Raw genomic sequence first — 13,708 nt, 5'->3', positions numbered from 1 at the left:
GGAGGCAGTCTCCCGTTTCCAGCGTCCGCGCTCGTCACCATGGCCCGTACCAAGCAAACCGCGCGCAAGAGCACTGGCGGCAAGGCCCCCCGTAAGCAGCTGGCCACAAAGGCTGCTCGCAAGAGTGCGCCAGCTACCGGGGGAGTGAAGAAGCCTCACCGTTACAGGCCTGGCACCGTGGCACTTCGTGAAATTCGCCGATACCAAAAATCGACCGAACTTCTCATCCGCAAGCTGCCCTTCCAGCGCCTGGTGAGAGAAATCGCTCAGGACTTCAAGACCGACCTGCGCTTCCAGAGCTCGGCCGTCATGGCACTTCAGGAGGCCAGCGAGGCATACCTTGTCGGTCTCTTCGAGGACACCAACCTGTGCGCGATCCACGCCAAGCGCGTCACCATCATGCCGAAGGACATCCAGCTGGCGAGGCGCATCCGTGGCGAGCGCGCCTAAAAGCGTATTCGAGGCGCCGCCACAGCAGCAGCAGCAGCAACGCTCCACAACGGTCCTTCTCAGGACCACCCAAACGTTTGCGTTGGCCACGGGCGCACGGTCGAGACGAACACGAGCTCAGGACCCCGGTACCTCTCTCTCTTTTTTTTACTCTGACTGTCTGTTCCTGCGAAATGGGTGAGTGTGTTGAAAGTGATTCCGCACTGCCCTTGTACTGAACTCGCCTGCACTTTTACACCCCGGCGGCTTCCCGCAGGTTAGTTATTTTTTATTTTTTTTTTGTGCCGATAACAACTCGCGCGCACCGAATGGGATGCAGTCGAAAAACAAGAAGAAGAAGAAAAATAAGAACTGCTGTCCGCACAAGTAAATGCAGCAGCTCCTTGAAACTACACAGCAGAAAAACAAAAACTGAGCGAATTGGTGCATATTGAAGAATTAAAAAAAAAAACAAAACGGCGCAGCGACGACGGACAAGCGCTTGTCCATCTTTATTCTGTCTTGTGCCTCGTCGCTGGGCTGTTTATTACTTTTCCTTTAAACGATCCCTTGCGACATGCCAATCATGCCGTTTGGTGATATTCCCAAGCCCAGCCCACTGGAAGGAAACCACGAGACGCGCTTTTCTCGTGTAGTCCATTAATAACATTGCTCTCGGTGCGCTGTACTGGCCTGTAGCGGGCTGAAAAAAAAAAGAAAAAAAAAAGAAAGGACAGCGAACCTGTGTGCGCGGCCGCATGTGGTCGAGTAGTGTCAGTGACGCCCAACGGGCAGTAAACGAAAGCAGCATGAGAGGGACGCAGTGGTCCAGAGCAAAGGGATCGCAGAGCGAGGCCCCGCCGTGGCAGGCACTTGGTTGGTCCTGATAAGGACCGTTAGGTGCGAGCTATCGCTGCGGCGGGCGCGCCTCCATAGACGTGCAGAGGACCGCTCACGCCTTCTTCTCGGTCTTCTTGGGGAGCAGCACGGCCTGGATGTTGGGCAGGACGCCACCCTGGGCAATGGTCACTCCCGAGAGCAGCTTGTTGAGCTCCTCGTCGTTTCGGATGGCCAGTTGCAGGTGGCGAGGAATGATTCTCGTCTTCTTGTTATCGCGAGCAGCATTACCCGCCAACTCGAGCACCTCGGCAGCCAGGTATTCCAGGACGGCGGCCAGGTAGACCGGGGCGCCGGCTCCGACGCGCTCCGCGTAGTTGCCCTTGCGCAGGAGACGGTGGATTCGGCCAACGGGGAACTGGAGTCCCGCGCGGCTGGAGCGGGTCTTGCTCTTGCCCTTGGCTTTGCCTCCTTTGCCGCGGCCGGACATGGTGACTGTTGTTGTAGTACGCTCGAGAAGCAGGAGAATCAGCGACGACCACTGCGTGCGAGCACGTTGGATAGAAACGAAACGAATACCGCGCTCTCTCCCCGCGCCGCGAGCCCGACGCGGATTGGGGCGGAGCTATCGCTGCGTCGACCAATCGCGCGGCGGCCTGGCTCGGGTCGCTTGAACACCACCGTGCCAGTATAAAAGCGCCGCGCGCCCCTTGGCGCGCGTTCTTTCGACACCGTCCGTGTTGCCGAGCGTCGACGTCGCTGTCAACATGCCGCCTCAGCCCTCTGGGAAGGCCGTGAAGAAGGCCGGAAAGGCTCAGAAGAATGTGCGCGCTACGGACAAGAAGAAGAAGAAGCGCCGCAGGAAGGAGAGCTTCTCCATCTACATTTATAAGGTGCTGAAGCAGGTGCATCCAGACACTGGAGTTTCCAGCAAGGCCATGTCCATCATGAACAGCTTCGTGAACGACATCTTCGAGCGCATCGCGGCCGAGTCTTCCCGCCTGGCCCACTACAACAAGCGCTCGACCATCACCAGCCGGGAGATCCAGACCGCGGTGCGTCTTCTGCTGCCTGGCGAACTGGCCAAGCACGCCGTGTCTGAAGGCACCAAGGCTGTCACCAAGTACACCAGCTCCAAGTAGGGTGGCACATTGCGCCTGCTGCCGGCCCTCACCTCAACGGCTCTTATCAGAGCCAACCAAAGTGTTTGCATTGGCGAGCCTGCCTGCAGGCAGCGATGCACCGGTCCTGTTTTTCCTCTCTATGAGCGTGATGTGTGTATAATATTTATTTATTTATTTCTTATTCCCCTCGCGTGGCAGCCTGAAGTGGTTTTAAATACCAAGGCATCTCTCGTTTTGACTGCTGTGCACGTGAATAGGTTCCCTCTATAGGGCCCCACCAGCTGTTTGTTGTGCGGCAGTCGCGTATTCTTTCAGCGCTGCGGTGTGGCCGTCTTGTTACTGCGTTTTATTTCTTGCTTGAGTTCAGCTCTGTTTCCCATAACGCGTGGGCTTAAAGTGGCCTACAGTACACTTTAGCTGCAGGGGGGAAAGAAAAAAAAAAGAAAGGAAGAAAGCCTTAGAAATGCTATTCGGTTCAGACGCGTTCACAACACACTACTGAGTCCTGAAATGTATGCACAGTGCAATGGGTTGACTGAACTTGCGCAAAACCCCTTGCGGACGTTGGGGAGTCGACCGCGAGTGATTTTTTCGGCAACGTCTGTTGCATAGGGATCCTGAAATAGGTGACAAAAATAAAATTTGTAACGAAGCCCAGCAGTAAACTGTGAGGTGGCCCAAGGTGCTAAATTCCTTGTCGGCTTCAGCGCCATGCAAACCTCCAGCAGGTGGTGAATGTTTGTTGTGTTTAAAGGCAGAAAGAAAAAAAAAAAAAGCCAGCCGCGGCGTTTGAGTTTAATGGGACGGAGGTAGAAAGTGTAGCGATAAGCGTATTAACAGCCCTGTGCGGGGCGCGCAACTTCCTCTACTTCTCTGCGGGCATCATAGCTATAGGAAATGAGCGCAGACAGAAACGAAGCTCCGCGCTCGACCACACTGCAACGTGTGGACGCGCGAGGAAGACAAGTTGCATGCGCTTAATGTTCCTGCAAGCGGCACGACAGAAGTTCGGGTGCCTTTCTTTTCGCCCTACAGTTTGCGCTCGTGCCGAATTGTGTATTGAATAATATCTGTGTGGCAGATACACAATTTTTTTTTTCGTTCTTCTGTTGTTGGGCGCGCACGACAGGCGTGCAAATATTTACTATGTGCTCGCGGTTGCACGGGTGTCATGCGTCCCTTACGTTTCGCTAATAGTAACAAAGTCGTGTGCAGTGCACTCGCTCATGGGCTCCATAAAACGTTCGGGCTACGCATGGGAAGGAGCAGTTATTTGCCACCTTTTTACGTTGCTAGTGCATGCAGAGACCTGAGCTCAGTCAGGTAGGTGTGTGTGTGTGTGTGCATATTTCGCTGCCTGTGGTGGCTTTTTTTTTTAATTCCGCGAGAAGATAAGCCAAAATGAAAGCTTCGAGAGATTACAGCCAAGAAGGAGAAGCAGGAGCCGAGTAGCGCTCGTCGGTACCACAGCCGGGGAATGGTCGGAAAACGGAAAGGGGCGCTCGAACTGCTCGTAGTCGGTGCAGCGAACTGAAATTAGCCAGAGAAATGGTCCGAAGCGTGTTCTACACGTATGCCGAATTTGGAAATCCTGCATGCATTACTTTCCGAGATACAAGCGTTTGAATTTTGCCCGCCGGGCAAACTGGTCGCTTTTCAGCATCCTAGCGACCGGTAGAGGAGGGGAGTACACAGCGAAGCGCCGTCGCGCGCGCTCCCATGGTGGCCTCTTGAATCCTGGCGCGCAAGCGAACGGAAGAGTTAACTCGCGAAAAAGAGATGAGGAAGGGCGGCACGCGATTCGACTGCCATTAATGTGTTTTAATGAGGCGCGCGATTTCGCAGTTTGAACTTGTAATGTGACAGGCTCGGGCTGTGTTCGTCGTTGCAGCGCACTCTGCGGTGCGTCTGGTTGTCCAAAGGGCTGGAAACACCGTGCTGCGAGATGAAAGAAACAAAAGCAGCGAGCGCCTGTTTGTTTCCAACGCGCGCACACGCAGCAAAAAAAAGGAAATACGAAAACAAAGCAGGATTCTCCAACATTCATTTTCCATCCTCTTGACCGAGCTGCAAATGCAGATCGGATTACTACCAGCGTTATACAGCCACAGTGGTCATCGCGTTACTGCACTCCTGTGGCCCCTCTAAGGCGCGCGGTTCTTTTTTTTTTTAGTTTGTTGTTGTTGTTGCGTCAGCATCGCACATGAGGCCGAATGTTTCTTTTTTTTTTCTTGTGCTCAGTCGCTCTGCCCGCGAGGAGTTTGCCCATGGTCGTAGTTGCGCGAGAGTCCTGCGAAAGGGCTCAGTGATGCTAGCGAGGCGCCGCTCGCGAAGACGGACCCTGATTGGTCGAGGCGCCAGCCAATGGCGGTCGTCGCTGCGCTCCGCGACCGAACGCCCCGCGGCTCGCTGCCTGCATTCTCTGTTTTGCATCGGAGCCGAGCGGTCGCGCTTTTCTGCATCGTGATGTCTGGTCGTGGCAAAGGCGGCAAGGGGCTCGGAAAAGGAGGCGCGAAGCGTCATCGCAAGGTGTTGCGGGACAACATCCAGGGCATCACCAAGCCTGCCATCCGTCGTCTGGCGCGCCGAGGCGGTGTCAAGCGCATCTCGGGCCTGATCTACGAGGAGACCCGCGGCGTTTTGAAAGTGTTCCTCGAGAACGTGATCCGGGACGCCGTCACGTACACGGAGCACGCAAAACGCAAGACTGTCACCGCGATGGATGTCGTCTACGCGCTCAAGCGTCAGGGCCGCACCTTGTACGGCTTCGGGGGCTAGGCCGGCCACGCTGGTAGTCGCCGCGTCAGGAAGAAGGGACCCTGTGCGGCGTGCACCCTCTACTCCAGCTCCGTGTCGTCGTCAAACAGCCCTTTTTAGGGCTACCCAAATGCTGGATTGGCAGCTGTTGGTTGCGAACCAGAGCTCCGGTTCTCGTTTGTTCCTCTCTCTCTGTCTCTATGGGTTTTTTTTTTTCTTTGCCTACTTGTTGTCGCCTGCGGAAGCGAGCGGATTATGCCACAACAGCAAGCTGCAGCGGTCTCAGGTGAGCAGTTGATTGCGCCGTGCCTCACTGTCTGCAGCCATAGTAGTAGCCATCTGAGGGAGCATCGTTTTTGGCAGGGCGGCCGCCGTGTGTGGCTTTCGCACGTGTGTGTGCGCGACATTTTTCGCTTCAGCTTCGCGGCCATAAGTTTACAACCTACCTTTCGCCATGAATCAATCGTGTGTGCGTGCTGCGAACGGGTCTGGTGAAAAGAGGCATTATGCTTTCTTTCGAAACGAACCCCTGTACACATTTCCTTGTTTATGTGCGCGCGGCCTCTCATAATCGCAGGCGAAGCGATTTATTTACATTCGTCGGCGGTTCGTTTCGCAGCCACAGACAGGCAGGTAAACACGCCTGGCGAATGCAAACAACGTCTTGTGCATGAAATTCAGCTACCAAACACCTGGGGAGCATAACTGCGATGATGCGGACAAAATAGCGGCATAGCTAGCTGCACGGCTTCTTGTAAACAATTACATCACGCGGTGAGGGAACCAGCCAGCCTCGAAATTGCTTGCGTGAATTCAAACGCATCGCAGCTCATTACGGGCATATGTGTTTTGTTGTTGCGCCAACCAATGCAGCAAATATAAATACTTTTGCGGCATTGCGAAATAAAGTTGCTGTTGTTGTTGTGCCCAGTGTGTGTCGTCAGTTGTTCCTCGAATTTTTGATGCCCGACGACGCTGAAATTGCATGCGTGGTGTGTACATACGGTTCCTACAAAGTCAGTGTCGCGGAAAACGTTTGCGCGATCCACAGAAAATGAGTGTATTGATTGACGCGAGTCACTTTCCTCTTTTGAATAAGGGCAGTGTGTTCAAGCAAGGTGTGCTGTCAGGTGCGTGAAAGGCGTCTCGGATGTGTTAGCATTTAGAGTGGATGGCGAAGAGAGCCTGGGAGAGGCACAGCGACGTCGCGCTAGCTCACTGCTTGCCTTTTGAGCGAGTCTGGCCGTCCGTCCGTAGGACGGTTTCCCTCTGCAGCCGGTGACTTCCGAGGTGCGTTTTTTTTTGAAGCAACCAGTGCAGCTTTCAGCTCAACTGCTATTTGGGGCGGCTGTGAACTTGTGTGCCCCAACTGCGGCGTCCAGACAGGCGTCTATAGCGCGCTGCCTGCGTTTTGGAGTGCATGAAAAGGATGAAAGTAGAGGCGGGAGCCGCACCGTTGCCTCCAAGATTCCGGCCGCTGGTCTCGGAGGCGTAGGTACTTGCGCAAGCTGGAGGAAGGTGGCGCCGCGGCCGCGCGAAGCGTCGGCGATTAAGTTGCGTGCACCGCGCTGCTGGAAGGTATGCATTCCCTTGGGGAGGAAGCAGCTCCCGGCTTGCGTACACTTTGATTTCCCCTTAAATGGCGTTTTGAGTCTCAGGCGCTTTAATTTCGGGTCGCACGTACGGCGACTGAAGCGTTTGGATAAATTTTTCAGTCTTGTTTGCTGCACGTAATTGAGGAAATTGCGAGTGCGCCCTGCTCAGTCTGGTTTAGTTGTGGCTTTTCATTCCGTTTGGCTTGCTTTTTGTTGCCCTACTGGCTGGCGCCGTTTTGCTAGTGCGGGAGTTTGGAGGGGCATTGCATTATTCAAGAAAGAGAACAGAAGATAGGGACGAGATGTTAGTAGGGACGGGGCGCACTACTATCCAAAGAATGTTTTGTTGTAACTATGCGTAGCTGCCGCTATTCGTTAGCCTAATCACAAATGATCAGACTTGATCCAGTCGTTGAAACTTAACTCGTTGAATTTATTTTACGCGTTAAATACAAGAATCAAATGCAAGCAACTACACATCTCTCGGAACGCCCGAGCAGTCAGCGAAGCTAGCTGCTCGTCGTTCGGCGTCCGGAGTACAACAAAAGTTTTGGTGCCGAAACCCGTTCACTTCGAGTTGTAGCCAGTGGCAAGAAACTATGTGTTGTTAACAGTGTTGGGCGGCGTCGCGCAGTGCCATTCTCCGGGGTTCTGGAAGAAAAAGAAAAATGCAAGGGACGAACGAAATAAAATGTTTTTCCTCATTACACTGCCCGGTGACCTAAATAAAATCCATGGATGGGCTTCTGTTCGCTTATAAAGCGACCGCAGGAAATGCACCTCAATCACGGAGGGGTGGGGGTGCCTTCAATGCGTGCTCTACTGTTTTTGCTAACTTTGGCCACCTGTTACTGGAAGAATACTGCCTGGAGATGCATGGGAAATGTTAGGCATGATGCACGCTTTCCACGCAGTGTTCGCGGCTCTTTCCTTCCGTGCAATCGTACGTCATGGTATGTGTCTCGCTATGGTTTGCCAACTTTGCGCAGGGCAAACTGTTTTCTCAATTCCGCACCTTTTTATCTGCAAGAAGAGAGTGCAAACATTTAATGGATTTAAACTACAGGAAATTCGGAGGTGCATGAGCTGCGGATGTGGGAACACTGGAAACTCTGGAAACTTGAGGGAAGTAAATAACCGCATCCATCAGAAGTGGGTTCTCGTTCTGCTCGCCTTTTTTTGTGTGTGTTTTGTGGATGCATTGAATCATCTTCAGTAAGTAACTTGTAAGTAACGCGGGTTAGTCGGCGAGTGTTCCTTGGCTGGTAGACACACACACGCAATGTGTACAGAGACAGCCCTATGCGCGCGCTGCTCTCCAGGCGATTTTTCGTGCTCAATAACGATAACTGGGAACTCGTTTTGGCTGGTGCAGCTTGAAATTTGAAGCGAACTGATCTGTCGACTGCACAGTGCACCCATCGAACCTCCTTGGAAGCGACGACGCACTCTGAGGTGGCATTCATGCCCTAAGGGGTGGGTTTGTCAATATGTCTAAATCTGCCGTCTCTCTTGTTGCGCTTCCTTTGAGTTGCATGTATTATTGCGTTCTGCGCCCAAGCGCTTCTCTCTTCAACCCTTACAGCTTTGCCGAGGTGCGTCGATCTACCTGCTGTGTACCCTGTGGGCTGCTTTGCGCTGTTCAGGTGTCTGGCTGCGAGTTGCGCCGCTGTCCCGTCGAACAAGTTGGTTGACGACACAGTTCAGTTCGCATTAAGCTCAACAAAGGTGGTGCAGCAAGAAGTGTGCCATGGCAGCATCATTAGTGCTGCGAGCTGCGCCGGTCATTGGAATAATTTGTCGTAAAGGCTTGCTTGCAACGGAACGGAACGGGACGTAGTCGTGATGCCGCTTTCCAGGAAGAAATGCCGACCTCGTATCGTATCACCGGGAAGAGTGGCGCGATATTCAACAGCTTGTGATGGATTCATGAGGTACGCTTGGTGTCGCACAGGCATTTTCTCATTGGGGGGAGAGCTTATGAATGCTTTACATCTAGGCAGAGAAAACAGACCGTTTTATTCCGTGCTGACACGATGTTGCCAACATGGTACTAATAACTCAATAACAACGGAACGCAAACGAGAAGCCCTACTGACTGCACAGCGAGCAGCCGTCTACGAATCAACCTCTTTGGTAGGAGACCTTGACTCTCCCTTCCTTTTTTTTTGTTTTTGTTTTTGCAGTTCACAAAATCAGCTGATCATGTGTCTGGCAGTACATGTTCCGTGCATCCAAGCGGTCATTGCGCCGCTGTTTCTGGCTAGCGCGCTATTCAGTTATTTCGCCCCTCATTTGGTGTGCGCAAAGTGCAGACGTATTTCTACAAGCTGTCGTTGCGTTCCTTCAACACCGCGCCCCCGGCAAGCGGGGAGGCTCGTTGCAGTGCGCCAACGCCACACGGAACCAGCCGCAACCGCGTCGGCACCGTGCTGCTGTGGTGTCAAAGTGGACGCTGCCGCGGACGCCCGCCTCCTTCCAGAGGCTTGCTTTTGCTTTTGCGGCAAACCTAAAGGACAGGCGCAGCGTAATCTTGTGCTAGACCCCGGTTCCACACCCACTTGCGTCACGTTTGCCACGCGCGAAACCGACGCGCGCTCGAAACCGGGCGGTTTCCAGCATTCTGGGTGCCGCTGAGCGGAGGGTAGCCATCGGTCCGTCAGGCGACCAATCAGGTGGGAGAGAGGGGGGGGGGGCGCTGCGGAGCAGCACCGCCGCGCGGCGCAGTCGATCTCCGTCCGTCTCCGGAGGCAGTCTCCCGTTTCCAGCGTCCGCGCTCGTCACCATGGCCCGTACCAAGCAAACCGCGCGCAAGAGCACTGGCGGCAAGGCCCCCCGTAAGCAGCTGGCCACAAAGGCTGCTCGCAAGAGTGCGCCAGCTACCGGGGGAGTGAAGAAGCCTCACCGTTACAGGCCTGGCACCGTGGCACTTCGTGAAATTCGCCGATACCAAAAATCGACCGAACTTCTCATCCGCAAGCTGCCCTTCCAGCGCCTGGTGAGAGAAATCGCTCAGGACTTCAAGACCGACCTGCGCTTCCAGAGCTCGGCCGTCATGGCACTTCAGGAGGCCAGCGAGGCATACCTTGTCGGTCTCTTCGAGGACACCAACCTGTGCGCGATCCACGCCAAGCGCGTCACCATCATGCCGAAGGACATCCAGCTGGCGAGGCGCATCCGTGGCGAGCGCGCCTAAAAGCGTATTCGAGGCGCCGCCACAGCAGCAGCAGCAGCAACGCTCCACAACGGTCCTTCTCAGGACCACCCAAACGTTTGCGTTGGCCACGGGCGCACGGTCGAGACGAACACGAGCTCAGGACCCCGGTACCTCTCTCTCTTTTTTTTACTCTGACTGTCTGTTCCTGCGAAATGGGTGAGTGTGTTGAAAGTGATTCCGCACTGCCCTTGTACTGAACTCGCCTGCACTTTTACACCCCGGCGGCTTCCCGCAGGTTAGTTATTTTTTATTTTTTTTTTGTGCCGATAACAACTCGCGCGCACCGAATGGGATGCAGTCGAAAAACAAGAAGAAGAAGAAAAATAAGAACTGCTGTCCGCACAAGTAAATGCAGCAGCTCCTTGAAACTACACAGCAGAAAAACAAAAACTGAGCGAATTGGTGCATATTGAAGAATTAAAAAAAAAAAACAAAACGGCGCAGCGACGACGGACAAGCGCTTGTCCATCTTTATTCTGTCTTGTGCCTCGTCGCTGGGCTGTTTATTACTTTTCCTTTAAACGATCCCTTGCGACATGCCAATCATGCCGTTTGGTGATATTCCCAAGCCCAGCCCACTGGAAGGAAACCACGAGACGCGCTTTTCTCGTGTAGTCCATTAATAACATTGCTCTCGGTGCGCTGTACTGGCCTGTAGCGGGCTGAAAAAAAAAAGAAAAAAAAAAGAAAGGACAGCGAACCTGTGTGCGCGGCCGCATGTGGTCGAGTAGTGTCAGTGACGCCCAACGGGCAGTAAACGAAAGCAGCATGAGAGGGACGCAGTGGTCCAGAGCAAAGGGATCGCAGAGCGAGGCCCCGCCGTGGCAGGCACTTGGTTGGTCCTGATAAGGACCGTTAGGTGCGAGCTATCGCTGCGGCGGGCGCGCCTCCATAGACGTGCAGAGGACCGCTCACGCCTTCTTCTCGGTCTTCTTGGGGAGCAGCACGGCCTGGATGTTGGGCAGGACGCCACCCTGGGCAATGGTCACTCCCGAGAGCAGCTTGTTGAGCTCCTCGTCGTTTCGGATGGCCAGTTGCAGGTGGCGAGGAATGATTCTCGTCTTCTTGTTATCGCGAGCAGCATTACCCGCCAACTCGAGCACCTCGGCAGCCAGGTATTCCAGGACGGCGGCCAGGTAGACCGGGGCGCCGGCTCCGACGCGCTCCGCGTAGTTGCCCTTGCGCAGGAGACGGTGGATTCGGCCAACGGGGAACTGGAGTCCCGCGCGGCTGGAGCGGGTCTTGCTCTTGCCCTTGGCTTTGCCTCCTTTGCCGCGGCCGGACATGGTGACTGTTGTTGTAGTACGCTCGAGAAGCAGGAGAATCAGCGACGACCACTGCGTGCGAGCACGTTGGATAGAAACGAAACGAATACCGCGCTCTCTCCCCGCGCCGCGAGCCCGACGCGGATTGGGGCGGAGCTATCGCTGCGTCGACCAATCGCGCGGCGGCCTGGCTCGGGTCGCTTGAACACCACCGTGCCAGTATAAAAGCGCCGCGCGCCCCTTGGCGCGCGTTCTTTCGACACCGTCCGTGTTGCCGAGCGTCGACGTCGCTGTCAACATGCCGCCTCAGCCCTCTGGGAAGGCCGTGAAGAAGGCCGGAAAGGCTCAGAAGAATGTGCGCGCTACGGACAAGAAGAAGAAGAAGCGCCGCAGGAAGGAGAGCTTCTCCATCTACATTTATAAGGTGCTGAAGCAGGTGCATCCAGACACTGGAGTTTCCAGCAAGGCCATGTCCATCATGAACAGCTTCGTGAACGACATCTTCGAGCGCATCGCGGCCGAGTCTTCCCGCCTGGCCCACTACAACAAGCGCTCGACCATCACCAGCCGGGAGATCCAGACCGCGGTGCGTCTTCTGCTGCCTGGCGAACTGGCCAAGCACGCCGTGTCTGAAGGCACCAAGGCTGTCACCAAGTACACCAGCTCCAAGTAGGGTGGCACATTGCGCCTGCTGCCGGCCCTCACCTCAACGGCTCTTATCAGAGCCAACCAAAGTGTTTGCATTGGCGAGCCTGCCTGCAGGCAGCGATGCACCGGTCCTGTTTTTCCTCTCTATGAGCGTGATGTGTGTATAATATTTATTTATTTATTTCTTATTCCCCTCGCGTGGCAGCCTGAAGTGGTTTTAAATACCAAGGCATCTCTCGTTTTGACTGCTGTGCACGTGAATAGGTTCCCTCTATAGGGCCCCACCAGCTGTTTGTTGTGCGGCAGTCGCGTATTCTTTCAGCGCTGCGGTGTGGCCGTCTTGTTACTGCGTTTTATTTCTTGCTTGAGTTCAGCTCTGTTTCCCATAACGCGTGGGCTTAAAGTGGCCTACAGTACACTTTAGCTGCAGGGGGGAAAGAAAAAAAAAAGAAAGGAAGAAAGCCTTAGAAATGCTATTCGGTTCAGACGCGTTCACAACACACTACTGAGTCCTGAAATGTATGCACAGTGCAATGGGTTGACTGAACTTGCGCAAAACCCCTTGCGGACGTTGGGGAGTCGACCGCGAGTGATTTTTTCGGCAACGTCTGTTGCATAGGGATCCTGAAATAGGTGACAAAAATAAAATTTGTAACGAAGCCCAGCAGTAAACTGTGAGGTGGCCCAAGGTGCTAAATTCCTTGTCGGCTTCAGCGCCATGCAAACCTCCAGCAGGTGGTGAATGTTTGTTGTGTTTAAAGGCAGAAAGAAAAAAAAAAAAAGCCAGCCGCGGCGTTTGAGTTTAATGGGACGGAGGTAGAAAGTGTAGCGATAAGCGTATTAACAGCCCTGTGCGGGGCGCGCAACTTCCTCTACTTCTCTGCGGGCATCATAGCTATAGGAAATGAGCGCAGACAGAAACGAAGCTCCGCGCTCGACCACACTGCAACGTGTGGACGCGCGAGGAAGACAAGTTGCATGCGCTTAATGTTCCTGCAAGCGGCACGACAGAAGTTCGGGTGCCTTTCTTTTCGCCCTACAGTTTGCGCTCGTGCCGAATTGTGTATTGAATAATATCTGTGTGGCAGATACACAATTTTTTTTTTCGTTCTTCTGTTGTTGGGCGCGCACGACAGGCGTGCAAATATTTACTATGTGCTCGCGGTTGCACGGGTGTCATGCGTCCCTTACGTTTCGCTAATAGTAACAAAGTCGTGTGCAGTGCACTCGCTCATGGGCTCCATAAAACGTTCGGGCTACGCATGGGAAGGAGCAGTTATTTGCCACCTTTTTACGTTGCTAGTGCATGCAGAGACCTGAGCTCAGTCAGGTAGGTGTGTGTGTGTGTGTGCATATTTCGCTGCCTGTGGTGGCTTTTTTTTTTAATTCCGCGAGAAGATAAGCCAAAATGAAAGCTTCGAGAGATTACAGCCAAGAAGGAGAAGCAGGAGCCGAGTAGCGCTCGTCGGTACCACAGCCGGGGAATGGTCGGAAAACGGAAAGGGGCGCTCGAACTGCTCGTAGTCGGTGCAGCGAACTGAAATTAGCCAGAGAAATGGTCCGAAACGTGTTCTACACGTATGCCGAATTTGGAAATCCTGCATGCATTACTTTCCGAGATACAAGCGTTTGAATTTTGCCCGCCGGGCAAACTGGTCGCTTTTCAGCATCCTAGCGACCGGTAGAGGAGGGGAGTACACAGCGAAGCGCCGTCGCGCGCGCTCCCATGGTGGCCTCTTGAATCCTGGCGCGCAAGCGAACGGAAGAGTTAACTCGCGAAAAAGAGATGAGGAAGGGCGGCACGCGATTCGACTGCCATTAATGTGTTTTAATGAG

The 13,708-nt window shown here is 54.1% G+C and overlaps 7 protein-coding genes across 7 annotated transcripts; 5 read left to right on the top strand and 2 right to left on the bottom strand.

The window, feature by feature from the left end:
- Positions 1–39: 39 nt before the first annotated feature.
- Positions 40–450, top strand: LOC149338028 (histone H3). Its single transcript, XM_089550061.1, has one exon. It carries the CDS (start codon positions 40–42, stop codon positions 448–450), a length of 411 nt encoding a protein of 136 aa, XP_089406187.1.
- A 931-nt stretch (positions 451–1,381) lies between these two features.
- On the bottom strand, positions 1,382–1,756 carry LOC149338027 (histone H2A-like). The gene has a single exon (XM_089550060.1). The coding sequence runs from the start codon at positions 1,754–1,756 to the stop codon at positions 1,382–1,384; it is 375 nt and encodes a 124-aa protein (XP_089406186.1).
- Positions 1,757–2,033: 277 nt separating this feature from the next.
- LOC149338026 (histone H2B-like) lies at positions 2,034–2,408 on the top strand. The gene has a single exon (XM_089550240.1). The coding sequence runs from the start codon at positions 2,034–2,036 to the stop codon at positions 2,406–2,408; it is 375 nt and encodes a 124-aa protein (XP_089406366.1).
- A 2,448-nt stretch (positions 2,409–4,856) lies between these two features.
- LOC149338025 (histone H4) lies at positions 4,857–5,168 on the top strand. Its single transcript, XM_089550059.1, has one exon. It carries the CDS (start codon positions 4,857–4,859, stop codon positions 5,166–5,168), a length of 312 nt encoding a protein of 103 aa, XP_089406185.1.
- Positions 5,169–9,527: 4,359 nt separating this feature from the next.
- LOC149338024 (histone H3) lies at positions 9,528–9,938 on the top strand. The gene has a single exon (XM_089550058.1). It carries the CDS (start codon positions 9,528–9,530, stop codon positions 9,936–9,938), a length of 411 nt encoding a protein of 136 aa, XP_089406184.1.
- Positions 9,939–10,870: 932 nt separating this feature from the next.
- Positions 10,871–11,245, bottom strand: LOC149338023 (histone H2A-like). The gene has a single exon (XM_089550057.1). The coding sequence runs from the start codon at positions 11,243–11,245 to the stop codon at positions 10,871–10,873; it is 375 nt and encodes a 124-aa protein (XP_089406183.1).
- Positions 11,246–11,522: 277 nt separating this feature from the next.
- LOC149338022 (histone H2B-like) lies at positions 11,523–11,897 on the top strand. The gene has a single exon (XM_089550239.1). The coding sequence runs from the start codon at positions 11,523–11,525 to the stop codon at positions 11,895–11,897; it is 375 nt and encodes a 124-aa protein (XP_089406365.1).
- The last annotated feature ends 1,811 nt before the right edge of the window (positions 11,898–13,708 follow it).

This window comes from Amblyomma mixtum, chromosome 6 (genome assembly GCF_055824585.1).
Source record: "Amblyomma mixtum isolate Tamu chromosome 6, ASM5582458v1, whole genome shotgun sequence".
In the NCBI taxonomy this organism is placed as follows: Eukaryota; Metazoa; Arthropoda; class Arachnida; order Ixodida; family Ixodidae; genus Amblyomma; species Amblyomma mixtum.
The sequence above is the reverse complement of the archived record's forward strand: the minus strand, read 5'-3'. Positions and strand labels throughout refer to the sequence as shown.

Coding starts and splice junctions, on each gene's coding strand:
- LOC149338027 (XM_089550060.1), bottom strand. CDS start 1,756: ATGTCCGGCCGCGGCAAAGGAGGCAAAGCCAAGGGCAAGAGCAAGACC.
- LOC149338022 (XM_089550239.1), top strand. CDS start 11,523: ATGCCGCCTCAGCCCTCTGGGAAGGCCGTGAAGAAGGCCGGAAAGGCT.
- LOC149338023 (XM_089550057.1), bottom strand. CDS start 11,245: ATGTCCGGCCGCGGCAAAGGAGGCAAAGCCAAGGGCAAGAGCAAGACC.
- LOC149338028 (XM_089550061.1), top strand. CDS start 40: ATGGCCCGTACCAAGCAAACCGCGCGCAAGAGCACTGGCGGCAAGGCC.
- LOC149338026 (XM_089550240.1), top strand. CDS start 2,034: ATGCCGCCTCAGCCCTCTGGGAAGGCCGTGAAGAAGGCCGGAAAGGCT.
- LOC149338025 (XM_089550059.1), top strand. CDS start 4,857: ATGTCTGGTCGTGGCAAAGGCGGCAAGGGGCTCGGAAAAGGAGGCGCG.
- LOC149338024 (XM_089550058.1), top strand. CDS start 9,528: ATGGCCCGTACCAAGCAAACCGCGCGCAAGAGCACTGGCGGCAAGGCC.